Raw genomic sequence first — 23,214 nt, forward strand, 5'->3', positions numbered from 1 at the left:
TCGAAAGTAGTATCACAACTACTACTGTATAATTAAAATATCTACTGGAATAAAATAACTTTTTTTTTTGTTATTTCTCACTTAATTATTTGCTTTAAGATTCGCATTAGTTCTCTTGATTCATAACTAATTAAAAAATTATGTATTGCTTCCCGTCCCGATGTAGCATCACACTCGAGATACAAGATTTTAGGAAAATATTGTTTTATATCAAACGGAGGAAGAAAATATAATTTTACATATTAAGCTTTTATGTGATAAATTAAAGGCAAAACACATTCTTAGGTCCTTATACTTTAGTCAAAATGTTCATTAGGACCTTGTACAATTTTTTCGTTTCAATAAGTCCTTATACTTTTCACAATATTTTTATCAAGTCCTCGTACAATTTTTCGTTTTAGTAGGTCCTTATACTTTTATCATTACTTTCATTAGGTCCTTGTACAATCTTTTATTTTAGGGACTTTTTTACATTTATCTTGGATAATAATCTAAATTTAATTAAACTTAATGAACTTTTTAATATTCCATTATTTAACTTAGCATAGTCTATAAAGATAAAAGTAAAAGATATTTTAAAATAAAAAATTGTATAAGGACCTAATAAAAGTTATAATCAAAGTATAAGGACTTACTAAAACGAAAAAATTGTACGAGGATGTGATGAAATTTATGAGAAAGGTATAAGGACCTATTAAAACCAAAAAATTGTACGAGGACCTAATGAACATTTTGATTAAAGTATAAGGACCTAAGAATGTGTTTTGCCTAAATTAAAATGAAAAATATAATATCTATGTACCGTGAAACTAAGGGAATTGTTAATTGTTGGCACTGGCAAAATATACGCATTCATGACCAAAAAATTTAATAGAATATGGTCAGGGCAAGTCAAGCCTAAGAGTTTCATGGTAACTATTAGAAATGAGTCCACACTTATATAGAGAAGCTAGGATCATCACCAAGTTAATATGGGACAATAATTTGGAGAATTTAACACGCCCCCTCACGTGTGGGCCGGAATGACACATCGGACTTCCATCACGTGGGTAGGCAAGAGAAGAGATAAAGAGATAAACCATCATCTACTTGGGCCCTGCTCTGATACCATATTAGAAATGAGTCACTCACCCCTTAAAAGGCCTCATAAGGGAGGGTTATCCACACTTATATAGAGAAGCTAGGATCATCACCAAGCCGATGTGGGACAATGATTTGGAGAATTTAACACGCCCCCACACTTATATAGTAGAGAAGCTAGGATCATCACCAAGCCGATGTGGGACAATGATTTGGAGAATTTAACACGCCCCCTCACGTGTGGGCCGGAATGACACATCGGACTTCCATCATGTGGGTAGGCAAGAGAAGAGATAAAGAGATAAACCATCATCGACTTGGGCCCTGCTCTGATTCCATATTAGAAATGAGCCACTCACCCCTTAAAAGGCCTCATAAGGGGGAGGGTTATCCACACTTATATAGAGAAGTTAGGATTATCACCAAGCAGATGTGGGACAATAATTTGAAGAATTTAACAGTAACTCAATATTCGATGGCAATACAATAATAGAATTCTAGGAATACTGATTTTCTTTATCTTCTTTTAATTGAGTGTTTTTCATCCTCTTGATTTACTTAATTAATTAGTACTACTATCTTTTATTTTTACAATGATAACAATGAATATCTATAGTTTAATGACTTTAATTAGGAGTAATATGTCATACTGTAACCTAAATCGACTGAAGATACATATACTAAGGCATGACAACTTGATTGCTAAGCGCATTGTGGTAATTGAAAAAAAGTAAAAATTATTTTTTCAAATTAAAAAATCAAACGTGTAATCTTTAAGCTGAAATTGCTAGTAGAAGGTAAAAAAGTAGTAGCAACTTTTACAATTAACATACAAAGAATATAAAATTATTAATTAAACCATATTATGGTAGGAGACTAGGAGGAGTAGTATGTAAGTTGTCAAGATATTATCATGTGTTGCAAGCTTGCAGCAATAATAATAAGTTGAGGTGACTTCTCTCAAGTCTCAGTCAACCCAAGCTTCCTAATTTCCCAACACTTTCAATAATGAAAAATCTAAATTTGTTTTATTCATATTACATCTTCAATTTTTTTTCCATTATTTTTTCGCATATGTCAAATGATTCCAGACAAGTAACCCCTTTATGCAACCGCCATTTCTGCAAGCTAAAATCCAACGTCCATTTTTGTTCAGTCATTTCATCATCAATATAAAATGCACACTTTTTGGATGGATTTACTTGAGCTTTTGTGATGGCTCTGGTGGAAATTCCGGGGGCTGTTAACAGAATCCGCTTCCCGGACATCAATTTGGCGCGTTTTAGTTCGAGGAGCAGAGGAAATATGAGTCGCGAGCGGGAAATTGTGGAGGAATTGGAGCCCAGAACCGCGCCGTCTCCGGCTCACAGGGAGGAGACTATGTACGTGGCTTTGGGGAAAGATGTGAAGGGGAGTGAGGCAACGCTGATTTGGGCTTTGCATAATTCTAGAGGGATGAAGATTTGTGTTCTTCACATTCATCAACCTGCTCAGAAAATACCATTGTGTTAGTATTCAAATTCAATTGTTGATTAATTCCTTTCTCTCTGTGTTTGTGCGTGTGGTTTCTGTTAATCAGCTGTTTGTTGCAGGATAGCTTCAGAGTTAGTTGTTTTGGAATTATTGATTGGATTGATCAGTATATTATCTTTTGTGAATGCAGTTGGTGAAATTTGTAGTGGTTTGGTGTTAGTGAGAATGGGAATATTGGGGCTGTTCTTATTTTCTCCTGGGGAAATCAGTGTTAATCTCTATGTTGAATTTTTTCTCTTCCTGTTTTTATTATAGTTTTTTCTTCCATGAATAAATTTGTAAGTCCTTAATATGTAGCATTATGATAGTTATGATTCCTTAACGATCAAACAGATCTAATTGTAGTTTGAACTTATCATCCTATTCTACTGCCTTCCTGCCATTGTTTTGGTTTTTGTTTTGTTTGTTTTGGAAAGATATAAAGTATATAATGCCAGACTTATCTTGCTTTCTTAATGGTTGCAGTGGGTACTAAGGTTGCAATTAGTAGGCTGGAAGAAAATCAAGTAAACGCGTATCATGAAAATGAGAGACAAGAGATGCTTAAGATTATTGACAAGTATATCCAGATTTGTGAGCAATCAGGGGTATGAATTGTTCCCTTTGTTTTCTTAACGTTGTTTTTTCCTAAATTCTAATTTAGGTATTCCATTTATATGTCTTTGCAACCTGAAAATATAACTAAAAGGACAACTGATGATTTGAGCATGTGATGTTCAACGTTGCACCAAATGTAGCCTATGATAGACACAGACTGTTTTGTGCTCTTACTATATTCATATACTTATTGAAATTTTGTCTTTTGTTTCACATTCATCTGGAGAGAATTCCATCCACATGCTTCTGCTTGGTTCTGATTTCTTTTGCTTATTTAGGTGAAAGCTGAGAAACTATGCAAAGAACTGGACTCTATTGAGAAAGGCATAGTCCAGCTCATACACGAACGTGACATAAAATGGCTTGTCATGGGAGCAGCAGCTGATAAATCTTACTCAAGGTATATTGCGAAATGTTTTTATTTGAAATGGGCCACTCACCACCTTAAAAGGCCTCATTAGGGGTAAGGGTTGTCTACAATTTTATAGATTAGATGGGATCTTCCCCAAGTCGATGTGGGACAAAATTGAGAGATTGTAACAATTTTCACCATACAATACAACAATCAGGAATTTCTTGAACAATGTAGATCATGTACCCATTAAGATTATAATTTACTATCTTGTACATGTCTCTGCATAGTTTATTAGTATATGGCAAATCTTCTAGCCAAATGGAGTTGGGGGTGAAAGCTTTTATGTATCTTCCTAATCATTTTTGCTAGTCAGCTAAGTCTGCATATTCCATTCCTAATCATTTGAATAGTGAATATTTACCATTTGCTAGTCTGCCTCATCATTTGGAAGATTATGGCAGCTAGTGATGTACCTTCCCTTGGCTTCATAATTTCTTAACTTTCTATCATGACTTTATTTTTTGAGTCGTGATTTATTATGTATACTTTTCAGAAAAATGAAGGAGCCAAAGTCTAAGAAAGCAATCCATGTGCGCTTGGAGGCACCTACTTTCTGCCAAATTTGGTTCATATGCAAAGGAAACCGCATTTATACAAGGTATGGATTTAGTGTCGAATTATTTGAGGATCTTGCAATTCCTGCCTCCTAGTATAGAAACCATGTGTTTAACTTTTGAACTAGATAGAGTGCATAAATATGATCATTTGTGGTTGAGAATCAAGTTCATTCTTGTTGTGATTTGTTCTGTAATATTTTTTTTTTAAAACAGTGAATAGTCTCATACAGTTTCCACTCTATGCTGACCAGTTCTATGATTCATTTTTATCAAGGGAAAGTAAATTAGATGGTGTTAACATAGAGGAATACTCTCCACCAGTTCAAGCAAGTCCAAATTCTGAAGTTGTGCAGACCTGGAGATCGCGTTCACTTGCTGAAGGGGAAAGGGGTCGAATGGAGCTTCAAAGATCAGCAATAAGTCATAGGAGGTTCACGTCTGAAAATAATGGCATGCATTTTAGCAGCCCCGGAAGAGGTTCTCCTTGTAGCAGTTTGAATCAAGAAGGTAACTCTGACCGGGACAACCAAACAAGGAGAACTCCTTCAGTAGGTTCACGCTTTTCTTCTGGTTCGTCTGGTGAAATAATTGACAATTCAGCTGCAGACCACGTTTCAAGCTCTCAGAACTATCATTCGTCCTCAGTGGCATCCAGGGTAAGTATATTACTTAAGCATAAAACAGTTGTCTTATATAAGCAGCATTGGCAACTAACTCTACATGCCCAATAATAATCTGAACACAATATACATTGCTATTCCATGAAATCTATAAAATTCCTGAAAATTTTATGCAATAAGTTAATTGTAGATATACGTCAACCAAAATGTGTTGAACTTGCAGACACTTCTCAGCAGAAGCTGTTTAAATGTTTTTCTGACTAGTTGATGATCTTCAACAGGATAGCAGTATGGATGATGAATTTTATACTAGGCTTGAGCAATTTGCAGTGGAAGCACAAAATTCTCGGAAAGAAGCTTATGAGGAATCAGTCAAGCGTAAAAAAGCTGAAAAAGAAGCCATTGATGCTTTTCGCCGAGTAAGTCGTTAGCACGGCTTTCTTATTTTCTTCCTCATACAATAAGGATCAATTTCATACACAGACATGTATTGTGTTACTTATATAGATTTTAAATTGCACTTGTTCTGTCTCATAGCCATAGTATTTTTTAAAAGTTAGTGCTATTTTTGCTTGTTAGTACAAACTTTTCTATCAGTTCGTTGGAGCTGTTAAATTTTTGAAAAGAATTGCATAAAATATTGAAACTAATAATGCTCATGCAGTTCTAGTCTTGGCTCTCTAACTTCTGGTTGCTAATCTTTTAAGCAAAGCCTTCATCAGGAATGACTTGAGAGATAGCTAATACATATTGACTTTACATTATAGGCCAAAGAATCTAACGCAATGCTTGCTGAGGAGCAAAGACACAGAAGAGAAATTGAAGAATTACTTGCAAGTGCCAGAGAAGAAGCTGAGAATATGAAATGGCAACTCGGTAAGGTCACGGAAGCACTCAGAGTGGCTGAGGAACAGAAGCTTTTCCTAGAGCGTCAAATTACTGATTCCGATAAGATGGTGGAGACGCTGGAACAAAAAATGTATGCTGCTGTTGAACTTTTGCAAAAGTACAAAAAAGAAAGAGATGAATTACAGGTTCAGAGAGATGACATCCTCAAGGTGGCAGAGGATCTGAGGAAAAGACAAACCGAGGAAGCGTCAAGTTCATCTGTATCTCAGTTCTTTTCTGAATTCTCTTTCTTCGAAATTGAAGAGGCAACAGCTCGCTTTAGTCAAACCTTGAAGATTGGTGAAGGGGGTTATGGAAGTATATATCGAGGGAACCTTCGACATACTCAAGTGGCTATAAAAATGTTGCATCCAGATAGCTCGCAAGGACCTTTGGAATTTCAACAGGAGGTAAGTTAGTGCGCTGCTCGTTCATACAAGGGTCCCGACATCCCCCTCGCCCCAGTATCTCCTCAACTAATATATGGTGAACGAATATACTATTTTAATTTAACACTTCTTGTTTCAGGTAAATATCCTGAGTACGTTGAGGCATCCAAACATAATCACCTTGGTAGGAGCCTGCCCGGAAGCTTGGGCACTCGTTTATGAGTATCAATCGCATGGAAGCCTTGAAGACCGTCTAGCTTGCAAAAACAATACACCGCCATTGTCGTGGAAAACTAGAATCCGTATAGCGGCAGAGCTCTGCTCTGCGCTAATCTTTTTGCACTCTTTCCACCCTGAGGGAATTGTCCATGGTGATCTGAAGCCTGCTAATGTACTTCTTGATGCCAACTTCGTATCCAAGCTTAGTGATTTTGGAATATGCCGCAATCTCCCTCATGATGAATTATCAGTACATTCGACGCGATGTTGGAAGACTGACCCGAAAGGGACGCTTGGGTACATGGATCCAGAATTCCTCACAACAGGAGAGCTCACTTCAAAGTCCGACGTGTATTCCTTTGGAATTATATTATTGCGGTTGTTAACAGGAAGACCTGCACTGGGTATAACCAGGGAAGTCCGATATGCATTGGATAATGGTAAGTTGAAAGATCTACTCGACCCAACAGCTGGCGACTGGCCATTCGTGCAAGCAAAACAGTTAGCCCATCTCGCTCTCAGTTGCGCCTACAATAACCGTGGCCGTCGACCAGATCTTGCTTCTGAGGTGTGGAGGGTGCTCGAACCGATGAAAAGATTCTGTGGGGCTTCCCTCCGCTTTGGTTCTGAAGAGCAAAGCCACATTCCGGCATACTTCATATGCCCCATCTTCCAGGTCTGTTTACACATGCTTTTACACAGTATCGATCATAGATATTGGCAAGAATCTTGAAATCAACCACATGTCTTTTTCCTACCACAACTGGCTATAAATCTATGCATTATTGTCCTAACTTCACCATCATTGTGTGCAGGAAATAATGCAAGATCCTGTTGTTGCAGCCGATGGGTATACGTATGAATCGGAAGCATTGAAAGGATGGCTGGAGAATGGGCATGATACATCACCTATGACTGACCTAAAGCTTCCACACTCCGATATGGTGCCTAACCACACTCTCCGTTCTGCAATACAAGACTGGCTGCACCGACGGTGAAGCTGCCAAAGCCTTGTCATCTCCTTTAAAATATAAGTAGTACTATGTAAATGTCACTCTATAGGCTTATTACACACATTTTGTTGTAAAACTTGTCTCCTCTTTGTATCGTGTTTTTCCTGCACCGCCATACTTTGACGCAGAAGCAGGCAGTGGAAAAGCTTTTCACTTCGTAGTATAAATGTTTAGCTCTTTAGATAAAGTTTAAAACTCAAATTTTGTTTAAGCTCTTGATTCTTCAAGATCCTATACAATTTTTTATACATATAGATCATTATATGCTGTGTGATCGCAAATTACTCTTGAAATTGCAATCGCAAATCTCGACACCTCGTTTCGATACAGGAACCCCAAAATTTTGGTTAGTACCTAATCTCTCGACTTTTGAGAGCAATAAATAGGTAATTTTAATACTATTACAATGAACTTAAGAACGCAAGCAATGAAGCTGTGCTCTCCTTCAAAAATGAATTATCTCGTTTACTGTGACATAACGCTCATTACACCACTAGTTACTCAGAAGCCTAGCCTTCTCCGGAGATACAACCATAAAGAAAGGCGGCGAAACATCAACCACTCGGAAACAGTTCACCAGCCACCGAAGGGACTTATTTCCATCTTCTATATGCAAGAATATGATCTAATGAGGTTTTGGCTTAAATCCATCAACAGCAAAGTTCCGTGTAGCTGCAGGTATGGCTAAACGCAGTCCGTCAAGTTCGGGTTTGGCAATGATTTGACAACCTAGACGAGATCTGTGGGAAAAATAATTGGATTAAAAATGGATACATGGACCAAATATCACTGATTGATGCCAGTCAAGAGATTTACGTTTCTGACAGGCCAAATGCCAGATCTAACATGTCATTTTCCTCATCGGTTGGCTCAGATAATTTGTTATATTGGTCCACGTCCTGCCAAATCAGAATAATAGAGTTAGAAAATTTTGATTGTTCCATGGGCATCACAATATTTCACCAGGAAGATGAAGTGGACTGGTGATCATAATGAAAGACGAAAGTAGGTTGATAATCTCACCATCACGATTACATGACAGGTGGAACATGCAAGAGATCCTTCACATGCCCCTGTGATGAATTGAATTCACATGATATAGATAGTTCAGTTAATTTAGCTTATGAGATTGCTAAAACAAACGAAGAAGTTAACTCTTTTGGAGTTCTCACTAGTGTCTTTTTAACAATGACTTAGCTGTAAAACAAATATACAAAGGTTACCTTCAAGTTCTATGTCATTCTCGTGTGCAGCTTCTAGCATCGACATCCCAACTGGGACCTTTATATGCGTCTCTTCTCCATCTTTGTCGCAAAATATTACATTTATTCTGTAAACTCAAAATAAAGAGCATGAGGTTACATTAAAATTAACACCCTTCAAACATCACATGGCTGCTCAACTAATAAGACTTTTACATTAGAGAACCACAGAGGGGCTCAGCTTAGCCATTTGAAGGAGATGAAAAAAGCGGTGAATGATATTAGGTTTGTAAGACTTACGTTTCCTTGTCTTGAGGTGCTGTACTGCAAAAAAATTTGTTTCTCTGAAACATAGATAGAAAGAGGGTATGCATTAGAGTTAATAACATGGACAGATCAATAGTAAATCCCAGATAGCAAAATGAAAAGGAAACATGTCATGCTTTCTCAGTTGAAGTCTGTTGTATTTAATTCATTAAAAATTCTTGACAAATTTTGTTCTCTACTTTGATCCTAAATATTCTAGAGTTGAACAATGAGTTTCTGTCTTTTCAGAAAAATTGTTTCATGATATGATCTTAAATGCACAAACCACAAAACTATAGCCACCCCTTCCTTCCATCGCTCAATTTAAATGCAACTCCTTGTCAGTGATTCTAGGCCTGTGGCTGTGGGTTTTAACATAATTTATTGATTTAAGTAAAACCATTAACAGAAAAAAAGAGCAAGGCCTCGTGAAGCTACAAGTTCCTTTCCACTTAAGAGGCTGCATATTTCATCACGACCTTCAGAGTTTACTAATTCAAACTTCAAAGATATGCATAAGTCCATTAACTTGATTGTAGCCGTCACTAATCATATGCATATATAGGCATCTGACTTATAGGTGGCAAAAAGTGGCAAAAAGAGAAGCTCAAGCTTATGGAAAAGGTAAAATGTACGAACCACTGAGCCTAAATACTGATTATGAGCCTTGGGGGCGTATGAAGTCCTCACTGTTAGAGTAGCAGCTGCAAAACAACAAAAAACAATCAACAGAACCTCATCAAAGCAAAAGAGGTTCAAGGTCAAATTTGCAAGCAATGTCATTTTGAGTTTTACTTCTCACTGGACAATCTACAAGACCTTCATATATATAGATATTCACAGCTCCATGCAAACAACTTCAATCAAATTAATGGATGGAGAAAGAGTTTGGAACTGCGAGTCAAGGACATTGAGAAACATGCCTAAGAGGGTACATTGATTTTCAGTACAATGAGAAAATCACATAAACTGAAGGTCAAGAAAGAATACATTTTTCCAAGTTCCCGATAGCATGAACTCCTAGCTTACAAAACCTCGAGAAGAACATAATCCTTCAACCTGCGAAGCGAACGACTAGAATTAATCAGCAAAATCGAAAACAAAGCCACCACCCTTATATACAATTAGTTACTAATACTCAACCCAACATATTCTAAAGCTAGGTACAACTTAATTCAATCAACAATATTACATTAAAATCTCATAAAAATCATTCCACTGAACACATCATCTTCCACATATTGAAGTTGCAGGTGTAGATAAACTTCAATGTGGAAAATAAACTTCAATTGAATGCTAATTAAAGACAAAGCTTAGTTGCAAAAACACCAAAACTCTAAATGAAAATCAAAATATCCAATTCAGCTGATACCATAATTTTAAATATCATACCACTGCAGAAACTAAGAGAATATTCCTTGCACCCATGAAATTCGACAGAGCAAAAAAAAACTAAAATTTCTGAAAAACAAGAGAAGAAAAATAACCCGAGAAAGAGATAAAGAATAGCTGAGGATCGCCGGCGTCGTTTTTACGCAGTATCGAAATTGAATGGGAATTGAAAAGAAGAGAAACACCAGATTCGAAATATAGAATCGACTAGAGTGCTTAATGGGCCTACAAAATATTGGGCCTTCACAATATTGGGAAAAAAGAAAAAATCACGATAATATGTTGAAAGCAACCAATGGCGTCGAAGCAACATATGTGAAAATGCCGCATCGGATCCCAGCTCATCGGTACGGATGTAGATGACCGACCTAGCCGGTTTCAGGTTTCGTATAACGCCTTTTTTTATCCCCAACAAATATTCGTTTACCAATTTTAATGATTTTTAAATGTATTTTACTATTGAAGAATTTAGTTTTGTATTAGATAATTTTAGTTGTTCCAATGCAACTAAATTAAATTATGTTTCTCTATAACAAAGTTTCTCGTATAACAAACATTGTTTCCAATTAAATTTGTTGAAACACATGAATCCATTTTTATTGATAAAATTAATCTCGATTTATGAAATACTTATTTTCATGTTTTGTTTCTTCAAACCAAAGCTCCCAGCCTCCAACTCATAATACTACGAACACATGGATGTTACAATTTTTAGATGATGAGTTAGAATATGAACTTTATTTTATAATTAACTTAATAACATTAACATGAATGTTGATAGGTAGTTAAACATCACACCTCAGTGTCATCACGGTCGAGATAAAAAATTATAAATTGAATAAATTTTAACAATACACTAAAACAATTTTGCACCGACTTGTACTAAAATTCAATGAGCACATGGTTAGGCGGGCCAAGCTCAGTTGAACGGCTAAAACATGGGTTGTTTGTGTAAAAAGTAAAATTAAACGAAAAGGGGAAAGCCAAACAAGTCTCATTTCCTTTCTCTTGCATCCTTCGTCGTACATCTATCTGTGTATCTGATAAGTTTTAATGTTCCCTCAAGTTGAATTGGCAAGGGGGACTTTGATAATTGACCAACCCTTTTTCTTTGATCTTCAATAAATTACTATTTCTTCAAGTTTGTGATGGAGTTGAGGAACGGTGGTCTCTACAGTTCTCTCTTTGCAGCTTTGCTTTGCAGCTCCGTGGTTTGCGCAGGTGATATAGTTCACCATGACGATACTGCCCCGAAGAGGCCCGGTTGTGAAAACAATTTCGTGCTTGTAAAATTCTTATCTTTTTTCTTTATACCTTATTTTCAAGTTAGATATTCTGCTTTCATTCACACTTCTGTAATTTCAGTTTTTCCTATATGTTGAACATAGTTATTTGTGGTTTGCTGTTTATTCACAGGTTGATTTGGGTTGACTGTTTCGTGTTATCTAAGGTTTTTTTGGGGATAGGGTTTTGTTAGAGTTTCCTAGTTTTCTGTATCTAGAAATCCTCTTTTCTAGTGAAGTGTATTTGAAAGGATTATTTTGAAGTCATTACTGTTTTTTGACCTTTAGGGGTATGATCTATTAATTGGCATTACAAGTCAGATATCAATGGATTTTATGCTGTATTGGCTTATCGTTGAATTGGAATAACCGTCTCCTTTTTTGGCTGCTTGAAATATCATTAGGAAAGGGATTTTGGTTTTATTGCACTAATTTTGAGTTCCTGCTTGCTTTACTGTTTCTTTGTAAAATTTTACTTGCATATATTTCTTCTTTTGCTAGCTTCACCATAGAAGCGTAATTATGGAATTTCTAAGCCGATTGTATATGTGCTATAAGTGTGCCTTGGCTGTGCCTGTATCCTGGATTTTTTTCACTCGTTACATTACAAATAATTCATTGATGCTTTGTATCATATCCATCTTGGTGCAGTTCCTTGTTGTGTGGAATCCCCTCTTATGTCAAGCTCCATCCTTCCTCTTTGCGAACTTTTATATCATGCCATGTTTCGGTTTCTATTTCACGTGCATTGAATTCTATCGTTTTCTTTGTTAGGTTAAAGTACCAGTTTGGGTAGATGGCAAAGAAGTGGCTGAGTTTGTGGGTGTTGGAGCGCGATTTGGGAAGTCCTTGGAATCAAAAGAGAAGCGTGCCAACCAGACTAAACTTGCTCTTGCAGACCCTCCTGATTGTTGCAGTACACCTAGGAATAAGGTCTCTTCTCTCTCCCTTCTCATTTCTCACTCTACTTTCACCAAAAATGAGTCTAATGTAAAAGTGTCACAGCTTCTCACTGGATTTTGTGAAGAGTCGACATTCATACTGCTTCTGACCTTTCTTCTTTTTGTGTGCTTTAGCTTGCGGGTGAGGTTATCTTGGTACACCGTGGCCATTGTAGCTTTGTCACCAAAGGAAACGTTGCTGAAGATGCTGGGGCTTCTGCTTTACTTATCATAAACAATGAAAAAGGTAAATGCTCTCTCGTCATCATTAGTCTCACTTCTTTCTAGAAAAGCTTATATTGTAGTATTGCTGTCCAGTAGGCTTCTTTTAACCACATGACTTTCTATCTGGAGTTATTCTCTCTTCTGGTAGCAGTTTTCGTCAGTTATTATTGCAAAACATTTTCAAAAGGAATCACTAGGGTTGGACCTATTGTCCAACTGAAAACAATGCATATGGATGTAATCATTGGCCCTGTTTTTATCATGATACAACAAATTGTTTAGCATGATATCATCACTGGTTTGATATGGCACCCCTCAACGGGCTTTTTGATTTTCAGAACTATTCAAGATGGTCTGTGAAGCAAATGAAACTGATGTACGTGTTGGTATACCTGTTGTCATGCTCCCACAAGATGCTGGACAAAGCTTGAAAGAAAGTATGACTAACAGTTCGCATGGTAAGCTTGTGAGGTGCCTCAAATCAGTTGAAGATCAAACTGGCTTCTTCACCTTTTAGATTTATGCCATTCTGGTGCTAAATTCGCTACATCCTCGTAGTTTAGTCATGCTCCTCATCCTACCTATATGTCATTTCCTTGCATTGTTATTGATGGGCTCGTCCTTATTTCCAGTATCCATTCAGATGTACTCGCCACAAAGACCGGAGGTTGATGTGGCTGAAGTGTTCTTATGGCTAATGGCTGTCGGTACCATTTTATGTGCATCTTATTGGTCTGCGTGGAGTGCCAGAGAAGCAGCTATAGAACACGACAAGCTTGTAAAGGTAACACATATTCATACTCCAGTAAATGAATCTCAGGGGAGATCAGGTCATCTCACATGCATGTAATGGCAACCTAGCAGGACGGTGCTGATGAATTCCTTACTGATGAAACCGGCCACTCAAGTGGTGTTGTGGACATCAACACAACTTCAGCTGTTTTGTTCGTTGTGATCGCCTCATGTTTCTTGATTATGCTCTACAAGTTGATGTCGTCAGCATTCATTGAGGTTCTTGTGGTTGTCTTTTGCATAGGTGGTGTAGAGGTATGATAGCACACCATGCTTTTCTTTCTTTTTTTCTGCTAGCTTTATGTTGATGGAAATGTTCTTTGTATTTATACAAGGCAGTCTAATCCAATTTACGTTTTTGTCTTACGATTTAGTTTCTTTTACCAAATAGCTTGAGTGAGAGTGATTGCATTCTGTTTCTTATGCTTGAATTCATATTGTTTCTGGAGCTTGAATCGTATCATACTTGGCTACTCATCATGTTTTAAGTTGTATTTGTCGCTACTATTATATATGTAAATCAATTGACTAGTTGGATCACTTGAAGATTCTAGACAATGCTGAATTCATTTGTCTTGTACTGCAGGGTTTGCAAACATGTCTGGTGGCTCTACTATCATGGTATTTATCCTATTATTCAAACTACAATATCTCGGTATTTCCTGTTTTTTCATAGAAGAATAGGACGTGGGGTGTTAAGGAAAAATATCCATCAAACTTATCTTCAAATTCAGTTTATTTATGCAAAGTATTGCCTAAAAATGTACTGGGTCTCAAAGAGTTTATGATACATTTGTTCTATTATCATTCATCGTTCTCATTTCTACATTCATTCTTTAGAGTGCCATATGCCACTATAATTTATTTCTCTCTCTCCCCCCCCCCTCTTGCTTTACTTCCATCTAGGTTCATACATCTTTTACTTAACGAGTCCATGGTTATGATTTTCTGTCAAAGCATTAACTTGCCGAATTCTATATAGTTTCAGATGGTTTGAACATGCTGCGGAGACCTTCGTCAAAGTACCTTTTGTGGGGGCTGTGTCATATTTAACTGTTGGTGTTTCTCCATTCTGCGTAGCCTTTGCAATCTTATGGGCTGTATACCGCAAAACCTCCTATGCTTGGATTGGTCAAGATATACTCGTAAGAATCAACTCTTTCTTGTTTCTTTGTGATTATTGACATAATTGCATCATTTCTAACACCACTCTACCACAAATACTGATTTACATTTGCTCTCTTCCGCTATCTGGATTTGGTCACACTGTAGTTACCTATAGATCTCTATTTAGATACTGGTTGGAGTAAAATTGAAAATTTTTACCAGTCTTTGATAATTGTATGGATTCTGGTTGGATGCACGAACACTGACTTTGTTCTCTGTGTGACAGGGTATTGCATTGATAATTACCGTTCTCCAGATAATACGAGTTCCAAATCTGAAGGTAATTGCTAATACTTGTGCTATACTCGATTACTGCTTCATGATAGCTTCAATAAACAGGCATTCAATAGGGGGAAGAAGCTCGCAGTTCACTTAGAATATTTCCTTGTCATGATCTTTTGGCTATACACAAGAAGCCTCGATCTAAGCTCGAGCCCCATTGTTTGTTGCTGTAACATTACAGGACACTTGAGTTTGTATTAAATTCTCGAAATGGATATTCTTGACATCACCTGAATGCATCTTCGTCTTTCTAGGTGGGAACGGTTCTCCTCGGTTGTGCCTTCCTGTATGATATATTTTGGGTGTTTGTCTCCAAGTGGTGGTTCCATAAGAGTGTGATGATAGTGGTGAGTACGACACACCCATCCTCGTCCCTAGAGATTGGACAAGTAAATTTTCATATATGAACATGTTGGCTCCCTAATCTTGCAGGTGGCTCGTGGTGATGGAAGTGGGGAAGATGGCATTCCGATGCTTCTCAAAATCCCTCGTATGTTTGATCCTTGGGGTGGATATAGCATAATTGGATTTGGTGATATCATCTTGCCCGGACTACTCGTCACCTTTTCCCTAAGGTTTGAATCTACGCACTAGCAATGCCTATTATCGTGCTGCATGCAGTCGTGCATCGTTATATTCTATCGTATCTGCAGGTATGATTGGCTGTCCAAGAAAAGCCTGAAGGCTGGATATTTCCTCTGGGCAATGCTGGCTTATGGCTTAGGTACGGCTCGATTCCACACGACATCATTGTTTTTCTCATGAACATCTTCCACATGATGGGATTTACATGTTTTCTGATTCATCACAGGGCTTCTGATAACATATGTGGCTCTCAACTTGATGGATGGCCATGGCCAACCTGCACTGCTCTACATTGTGCCGTTCACGCTAGGTAGGCACCTACAAGAACCCTAGACTACAAAAGCATCGACCTTTTTGGTTCTGCATTCGGTCAGGAGCTTAAGCTGGGTGATTGTTTCTGTATTTCTGTTTCAGGCACATTGATCTCATTAGGGAAGAAGAGAGGTGATCTTAAGCATCTGTGGTCCCGGGGTGAGCCTGATAGGCCGTGCTCCCATGTTCGTCTCCGATCAGACGAACAATAATTGAGCTATGCCATGTAACATCTGGCGCCAAGAAGTTCCTCCGAGAATATGTTTATGTAGATACATATTAGAAGCCAAACTGAGAATGAAGTGCTGCAGATTGTATGATTCTGTTTTCTAACTTGAAGAAAGAGCTATTTGCAATTTGACGATGATTCCATGCATTTATTCATCAATATAGAGATAGTCAAGATAGACGAGTCTTTAAGAATCATAATAAATGGAAGTCGGAAAAATTTTGCAAAATTTGACCGAAGAATACAAACTGGATTCAACTTTAAATATAGAAGAAAGCATCAAACTTGTTGATATTTACAACACTTCAACTCTCGTGGCTGTTGACTTTCAGCAATAAGATCTCTAATCCAAATTGGTTGGTACAACAAGTGAGAAAGTTATAACAACCAACAGTCAATACGTCAACTTGAAAGCAAAGGAAAGGGAACAGACGAAGAAAAAAGACGATGAGAGGAGCAAAATTGGCTGGTATCGGCATCTTGAAAGCGTGTTCTTTCCCTTATTGTTTGCTGTGGAGGTCAAGTGTCAAAATTGAATCTCTAACAATGTCAAAAAATTCCCAGTGAAATTGAATGCCAATCTCATTCTGATATGTATGCTCTGGTCGAAGCTTGCATGCCATAACCAACCTGTCAGTCGGGTGCTAACCATTAACTTCTCTGGTCAAATTGTCCAGTTTGAAGTTCATAGGTGTTTCCGGGGTATCATTTGTGGCGCTGATCCGAGCCTGGGGAATGAAACAAATGTGAGTTGTCAATCATGCATCATGCATCATGCACCAAGCAAAGAGTTTCAGCTGATGTTTCTGCATGTAAAGCTCCTATAATTTTGAGTTACATTGTTACAAGGGCGTAATAGCAACATTTCCATATCACTAAAATAAATGACAAAAAAGAAGACCATATTTTGGTTGACGTGGAAGACATTAGTAACACGAAAGAGACCTACTTGTATATCTCCTCAAGGAACCATTCCCATTGACTGTTAACGGTAAAGGTCTTCTCTCCTGACCTCGAGAAAGAATTTCTTGCATTATTTCTGGCCAATCTGAATTTAACCTTCTCGCGAAGTCTTCTACTTCCCTGATCAGTCAGACATTACAAAACAAAAAACAGTTATACGAGCATGGAGAATATACAGCCGTGCTAATTTATATTTCCCAGCTATTTGCCCCACTCATTATTTGCAGCAGTCTACAGAATAAGTGTTTGAAAGAAGCATTTGAATTAGTATCATGAGAAGTACAAAAAGGCTATCAAAACAATTTGATCTACTGTGAAAAAATATATAAACTTCCAAGATTGCACAAGAGTCCAAGACACAAGTAGATTGAGCAAGTTTGATTTACCACACTTGACAATAAAAAGTTAGTTTTCAGTGAATTCCAAATCTTCCGGGAGACAATAAAAATGCAGTCCACTAAGAAGTACTACACATAAAAAATGTGAAGTTGTACCTGTTGTCGAATTTATAGTATTGACATTTTAACAAAAGCTACTAGTTTTCATGAAACAGAGGTCTGTGGCAGCAATATTGAAAACGTTGGTGAATGAATTCAAGATGCGACAGATAAATACTAGTACTTGCCTTTTAAGTTAAAACAATTGATAGAATCAAAGCAGAAACATAAGTTGCCAAGATAATAAACATATAACAAAGGTTAAGTGAATAAGAACACTGGGACAGTAAAGCATGTCTCATAAGGAGTTTAAAGGAGTTTGATAACCTAATGCCCATACATGTGTGCACTCTTTGGTTCAAATAACTCCAAAAAAAAGTACCAATCTTGCATTAGATTATGGGTGGAGTGAATTGGGGCAAGTTCTCTTTCTACTTGATAGAGCCTATAACTAAGTAGTTGGATAAGTTATTTCTTGATTATAAGCATGGGCCAGCTTTGCATGAGATGTTTGTCCGACAATTAAATATATGCAAATTGCAAACAGATAAACAGCCGCATGCAACTGCACCACTCAGATATATTGATTCATGATAGAGACGAGCGACCAAGCATGATGCAAAATACTTTAACACCCGTCATTATATTCTTCCAACTCTTTAACATTGTGACCACATAGCTTTTAGAGTAGAGTTCACTGTGACCAATAAAAAGCACTTAAGACAATAATTGTACCTATCAAGTTTTTCTTTTAGTGCAGGATCAATCCCATCAAACTCATCTTCAGCTGCTAATCCGTCATCTTCAAGGTCGAGCAACTTAGTTGCATTACAAACATCATTAAGAAGCTTGTTATGTAATGAAGGATTACCAGACTCAGAGTGAAGCTCATTTGTTTCCTGCACATAACAAAGTCAGCTGAGACAAGTTAGAAAAATGAGGTATTGATACCTACAGCCGTTTCCCTCAGTCACGGCTGAAAGAGTCACATAAGCAGCATGAATCCATGTACCATATGCAAAGCTATGCAAATTAAAAGGGCTCCCACCTTCTTGTTCACATCTACATCATGATTTGAAGAAGAGGTATTGTTTGAAGTACTTGTGCAGTTTGAATAAGCAGTCTTGAGATCTTTCCTTTTACGGCTCTTCTTTTTACTCTTAGAAGTTCTAGTCCCCTTAGAATCTGCAAAAAGATACATATTAAATGCCCACCCTAGAATGATAAAAGGGATGGGAGCTCATTTGATTTCATCATAACTTGAGGCGCAACAAGCAAACAAAAATGCTAGGAACAATATTTAGTATTTACATCACACCCTAATTACCTTCACATTATACACTAGAATAGAGGTCTAAATATATTATTTTTTCTCAATGATTCATGTATGATTATCTTCACCACCTCCATTAATAAATGATAATAAGTCATCAACTGAACGCTCGTCCCCGCGATCCTCTTCAGTCTCAACATTCTAAAGAACACATTAAAGAATGTCTCAGTCTCAAGTATCGAATACTGAATAACCACTTTCAAGCAGTATATAGACGCTGAACATCTCTATTCACTGTGGTATAGAAACCTAAAGTAATATAGGTGGAATTATGACACTGTAAGAACAATAACGTGATCACCTTCAATCTCTCTCTTTCTTTTAATTCTTTCCTCTTCCTAGCATACAATCTATTCAAAAGCCGAATCCTAGGATCATCCATGGTGTTTTTGATAGGTTCCAACTTTTCCTCCTGTATCAATAGGAATGGAACATATAAGAAAAGGAAGATAAGAATAATAGGATTCTCCCCAAGAATGAAAAAGAAATTAAGCATGTACACTGCTGGCAACGATAGAACACCTCTGTAAGATCATCAGGGAGATGAAATATCTCTCGGATCTCTTGTGGAGTCTTTCCTTCAATTACCCGTGCAAGAGCCCTACTAGTGAGATCAACCAATGGCTTCAGCTGCAGGCTGTCAACAGCAGATGTCAGTTCACAAAGCCTTTTAGTATCCATTCGAACAAACTTCTCATCAAATGACTTCCTCTCCTGCATTCAAGTATAACAAAAACCAAGAACTTATTTTTCCATATCATCAGATGACGTGTGTTCTTCACTAAAAAGTTATCAGGTCACATGAAAAAGCAAAGTTCGCCGATCACCAATACAACCTTGTTGGAACGTCCTAGTACTTGATGGAATCGGCAGTAATCAAGTATCAAGCTCAGCATGGAAGGATTGACACGTGAAGGAAGAGAGATGATGGGATAATTCTTGGAAGATCCCATGCCAGCATGTATTTCTTGACATATAAATGGGCAATACATGGCAACTTCTTGCTCTACTTGTTGGATAGAACAGAAGTTTGAAGCCAAACATATGCCTTTAGCATCTGTAATGCACACACCGTGCAAGTAATATAAATCAGCATCAATTAGAGAGCCAACATAAATCGATAACTATGACCATGAACAGGCACTGTCATTAAGTTGTATGAATATGCAGAACTATTACAAAGCATATAGCACATGATATGGAAAGAGTGTGGGGTAAAATATGTTAAGGTATAAGATTAAATGCACACATAAGATAACTGAGATGTCTTGGGCGCAAAAATAACAAGCATACCTCCGGTTTTATAATTTCACTATCAACTTATGTCATTGCACTCAAAATTGCAACTACAGGAAGTCAAGATAATAAGTTTCAGAGCTATAAACCTGCGGGAAAGGTTGGAAAGAGTTATGACAATGTCCTTACAACAACCACAAAGAATGATAATATCACTCCTGTATCGATTTTGGAAGCCAAACCAGTGCTTTGGAAAAATACATTGTCGCATACTAAAATTATTGGTGTAAGTTGAAATAATATGCAGGATTGAAATTGTTATTCACTCGTGCAAACTCGTTATATAAGCCAAATTAGCCAATTAAACATATCTAAAGTGAGAATCTGAGGTATGCAATATGTAAGCAGTTTATGATAAGTGGGTATCTCAAACAATGTGATCTCCCAAGTGATAGGTTTAAAGTTGGTGAGTTCTCATTGTTGGCATCCACGGAATGAATGTGGAATATTTTTCCTTGAATTACTACACGTACATATATACCAAAATCCCAAGTACTGAGATCACCAACCAAACTTGGATTAAAAATTACTACTACAATTCTGATTTTCGGAAACTCAAATATGCAAACTTGGATACGGAGCATTCCTCACAGAGCGAAAACGATGATACAGTCAATGATTACGCTGAAGTACACTTCATATTATCTAATATCTCAATTTCAAAAGCCCCCAAAAAAACTTACAAAATTTAACAAAACCCTGGGAGCATAACTGCCCTACCAAGACTACATATTTATCAAACTGCACAGCTTAAAACGAAATTCTAGGCTCACCAAACAATTTAAACTCCCAAAACATTAAGAGATAACATAGAGCCTATCATGAAGAGATAAATGCTGGTCCGCGAAAGCCCTAATTCCCAATCCCATCCCATTCAAATTCCTAACCCCCAGCAATTTTCCGTCCCTTAATCAGTAACACTGAAACGACAACAATAACAAACAATCAATTCCATGACCCGTAACAAAGAATTGATGTTTGAAAAAGATAACTACAAAAATAACAGCCGCTGCCCCCAATCAAATTCGAACGTGCAAAATGTAAATAGGAGAAAATGAAAGAAAGCAAGAAGAGAACTTGCCTCGTTATTCACGCAGACACGGAGGGGATAATTTATGCCCGCACCTGAAAATTGTGAAGCGGTGAAAAAAAGAAACAACAGTTGGTGCTAACCGAAGCTTTGAATTGTGGAAATGGCGGTGGGCAAGAGATTGATCAATAATTACATACAAAACGTAGATGTACATAGAGTTATAGATGTAAACGGGACAATGTTTTGGCTGATGTTTACTTGTTTCAGAGTGAATGAAATCTATGGATATTAGCCGCTAAGAGATGGTATATCTGTCGCTCTGCGTGTGTGTGTGATTAGATGTGTGTTAAGGTGAAAATTGAAATGCAGGACATGCTTAGGTCATATTGCTGATATATGCCGTCATAACTTCGTTATTAGTACTTACTTTCTCCCTCGGAGTCCAATTTTTCCATTTTAGTTCGACCGCGAATACAAGTTTGAGTTCATTTATACTATATATGGTACTCCGTCCCTATAATTTGTCATCATTTGACTCAGCACGGGTTTTAAGAAATATAATAGAAAGTGAGTTGAAAAAGTTAGTGGTATGCGAGTCCTACTTATATACTACCTCCGTTTCCCAAATTTTGACACGGTTTGACCCGGCACGGATTTTAAGAAATGTAATAAAAACTGTGTTGAAAAAATTGGTGGGATGTGGGTCCTACTTTTAAAGTATTAGTTTTATAATAAATGTGAGTAGGAATGAGTTAGTGGAATATGGGGTCCACTATCAAAAATGGTAAAAAGTGAAATGTGTCAAACTTTCAGGGACGGACCGAAATGGTAAACTGTGTCAAAATTTAGGGGACGGAGGTAGTATATTAGTTTTAATAATAAAAATGTGAGTGATAATGAGTTAGTGGAATATGGAGTCCACTGAGTCCACTACCAAAAATGGTAAAAGTGAAATGTGACAAAGTTTTAGGGACAAACGGAAATGAAAATAAGTGACAAATTTTCAGAGACGGAGGGAGTAATAGGCTATACATTCCATTAACTCATTTTACTCACATTTCATATAAAATTAATAAATACAAGTGAGAATCATATACTGCTTACTATTTTCACCAATTTTTCTTAACTTTTTTACATTCCGTGTTGAAAAGAAATTGAACTCTTGTCGCGGACAAAGTGAGTACTTTATTACGGTGTTTTAGTTAGTATTAGTAGTATTATAGTGCTGTTTTCATTCCTCGGTAGCTAATTAAAGTGAGGTTTCGTTAGTATCATGGAATTGGATCTACTGCAAAATATTTGGATTTGAAATTGAAGTACATGTCAAAAGTAGATAATTTAAATTTCAAATAATTATAAAATTAGTCTTATATGGGTCGAGCATTGCCGGACCATAACATAAACAATTGTTGGAGAACTGATACTGTATGCTCCATTTGTTCCGTGGTAGTGAAGACATTTCTTTTCGGTACGTGATTTAAGAAAATAATTGTGTTAAGTGAGTTGAGTAAAGGAAGAATAAAGTAGAAAACGAAAAAGGTAGAGAGTAAGGAAAATGACTCTGCTGCCATACAACTATCAAAATGGCAAAATGACTCCACTATTATGGAACGGAGGTAGTATATTATATGTTGGGCTATTGTCAAACCACATGAGGCCGAACGAGTTGTGCGACAGTTTGGAAGCGTTTCGTTCATACCATCGAGGGAAAAAGCACAAGGATTGAGTTGTTGGGTACGTGATATATATTCAACCATGGGAGAGAAGGTTGGACTTTGTGACTGATCATTACTTGAAACATCTCTACTAGTTGGAGCATGGCCAGAATTTTGGCCTATATGGAGCGGTATAACAAAATAACAATTACATACATCACTCCGTCGGGGCAGACGTGCAAAAGTGGGAATGAACACTATTGCATCCTTAACAACGATGGTTGTAAGTATAATTTTGTACTTGTTAAGTGATTCATATTTCTTCTTGGGACATCTAAGCTAAGTGAGTCATTTTTTGCATTTTCTCTCTTACTTTTTCCCCTCTACTTTTTTATCTATCTTACTTTATTTTCTCCACTTAACTAACAAAACCTCATTTTATTTTCTTAAATTCTGTGTTGAAAAGAAAT

The 23,214-nt window shown here is 37.1% G+C and overlaps 4 protein-coding genes across 6 annotated transcripts; 2 read left to right on the plus strand and 2 right to left on the minus strand.

Annotated features, from left to right (window-relative positions):
* The first annotated feature begins 2,146 nt into the window (after nucleotides 1–2,146).
* On the plus strand, nucleotides 2,147–7,577 carry LOC125221758 (U-box domain-containing protein 33-like). Its single transcript, XM_048123989.1, has 9 exons — nucleotides 2,147–2,587; nucleotides 3,079–3,200; nucleotides 3,489–3,610; nucleotides 4,119–4,223; nucleotides 4,457–4,838; nucleotides 5,084–5,221; nucleotides 5,570–6,100; nucleotides 6,219–6,974; nucleotides 7,114–7,577. The coding sequence occupies exons 1-9, from the start codon at nucleotides 2,296–2,298 to the stop codon at nucleotides 7,294–7,296; spliced, it is 2,631 nt and encodes an 876-aa protein (XP_047979946.1). The 5' UTR covers nucleotides 2,147–2,295; the 3' UTR covers nucleotides 7,297–7,577.
* Nucleotides 7,578–7,723: 146 nt separating this feature from the next.
* Nucleotides 7,724–10,432, minus strand: LOC125221759 (adrenodoxin-like protein 2, mitochondrial). Of its 2 annotated transcripts, none has more exons than XM_048123990.1 (8): nucleotides 10,307–10,432; nucleotides 9,810–9,878; nucleotides 9,459–9,523; nucleotides 8,814–8,857; nucleotides 8,535–8,641; nucleotides 8,335–8,384; nucleotides 8,128–8,210; nucleotides 7,724–8,051 (listed from the first exon to the last, which is right to left on the minus strand). In XM_048123990.1, the coding sequence occupies exons 2-8, from the start codon at nucleotides 9,865–9,867 to the stop codon at nucleotides 7,937–7,939; spliced, it is 522 nt and encodes a 173-aa protein (XP_047979947.1). In that variant the 5' UTR covers nucleotides 9,868–9,878; nucleotides 10,307–10,432; the 3' UTR covers nucleotides 7,724–7,936. The 2 variants fall into 2 exon arrangements, with proteins under 2 accessions (XP_047979947.1, XP_047979948.1); XM_048123991.1 differs by lacking the exon at nucleotides 10,307–10,432 and adding an exon at nucleotides 10,212–10,295.
* Nucleotides 10,433–11,169: 737 nt separating this feature from the next.
* Nucleotides 11,170–16,156, plus strand: LOC125185319 (signal peptide peptidase-like 4). The gene is made up of 14 exons (XM_048081841.1): nucleotides 11,170–11,497; nucleotides 12,269–12,427; nucleotides 12,571–12,682; nucleotides 12,999–13,118; nucleotides 13,293–13,444; nucleotides 13,525–13,707; nucleotides 14,039–14,073; nucleotides 14,435–14,597; nucleotides 14,846–14,899; nucleotides 15,156–15,248; nucleotides 15,334–15,476; nucleotides 15,555–15,625; nucleotides 15,713–15,796; nucleotides 15,901–16,156. Exons 1-14 carry the CDS (start codon nucleotides 11,360–11,362, stop codon nucleotides 16,008–16,010), a joined length of 1,617 nt encoding a protein of 538 aa, XP_047937798.1. The 5' UTR covers nucleotides 11,170–11,359; the 3' UTR covers nucleotides 16,011–16,156.
* Nucleotides 16,157–16,266: 110 nt separating this feature from the next.
* LOC125185320 (SKP1-like protein 21) lies at nucleotides 16,267–21,425 on the minus strand. Of its 2 annotated transcripts, XM_048081843.1 has the most exons (10): nucleotides 20,830–20,973; nucleotides 20,054–20,145; nucleotides 19,597–19,817; nucleotides 19,283–19,474; nucleotides 19,062–19,172; nucleotides 18,832–18,901; nucleotides 18,476–18,612; nucleotides 18,163–18,326; nucleotides 16,977–17,123; nucleotides 16,267–16,755 (listed from the first exon to the last, which is right to left on the minus strand). In XM_048081843.1, exons 3-10 carry the CDS (start codon nucleotides 19,750–19,752, stop codon nucleotides 16,713–16,715), a joined length of 1,020 nt encoding a protein of 339 aa, XP_047937800.1. In that variant the 5' UTR covers nucleotides 19,753–19,817; nucleotides 20,054–20,145; nucleotides 20,830–20,973; the 3' UTR covers nucleotides 16,267–16,712. The 2 variants fall into 2 exon arrangements, with proteins under 2 accessions (XP_047937800.1, XP_047937799.1); XM_048081842.1 differs by lacking the exons at nucleotides 20,054–20,145; nucleotides 20,830–20,973 and adding an exon at nucleotides 21,138–21,425.
* Nucleotides 21,426–23,214: the final 1,789 nt, after the last annotated feature.

The sequence above is a fragment of the Salvia hispanica genome, chromosome 4 (genome assembly GCF_023119035.1).
Source record: "Salvia hispanica cultivar TCC Black 2014 chromosome 4, UniMelb_Shisp_WGS_1.0, whole genome shotgun sequence".
Taxonomy (NCBI): domain Eukaryota; kingdom Viridiplantae; phylum Streptophyta; class Magnoliopsida; order Lamiales; family Lamiaceae; genus Salvia; species Salvia hispanica.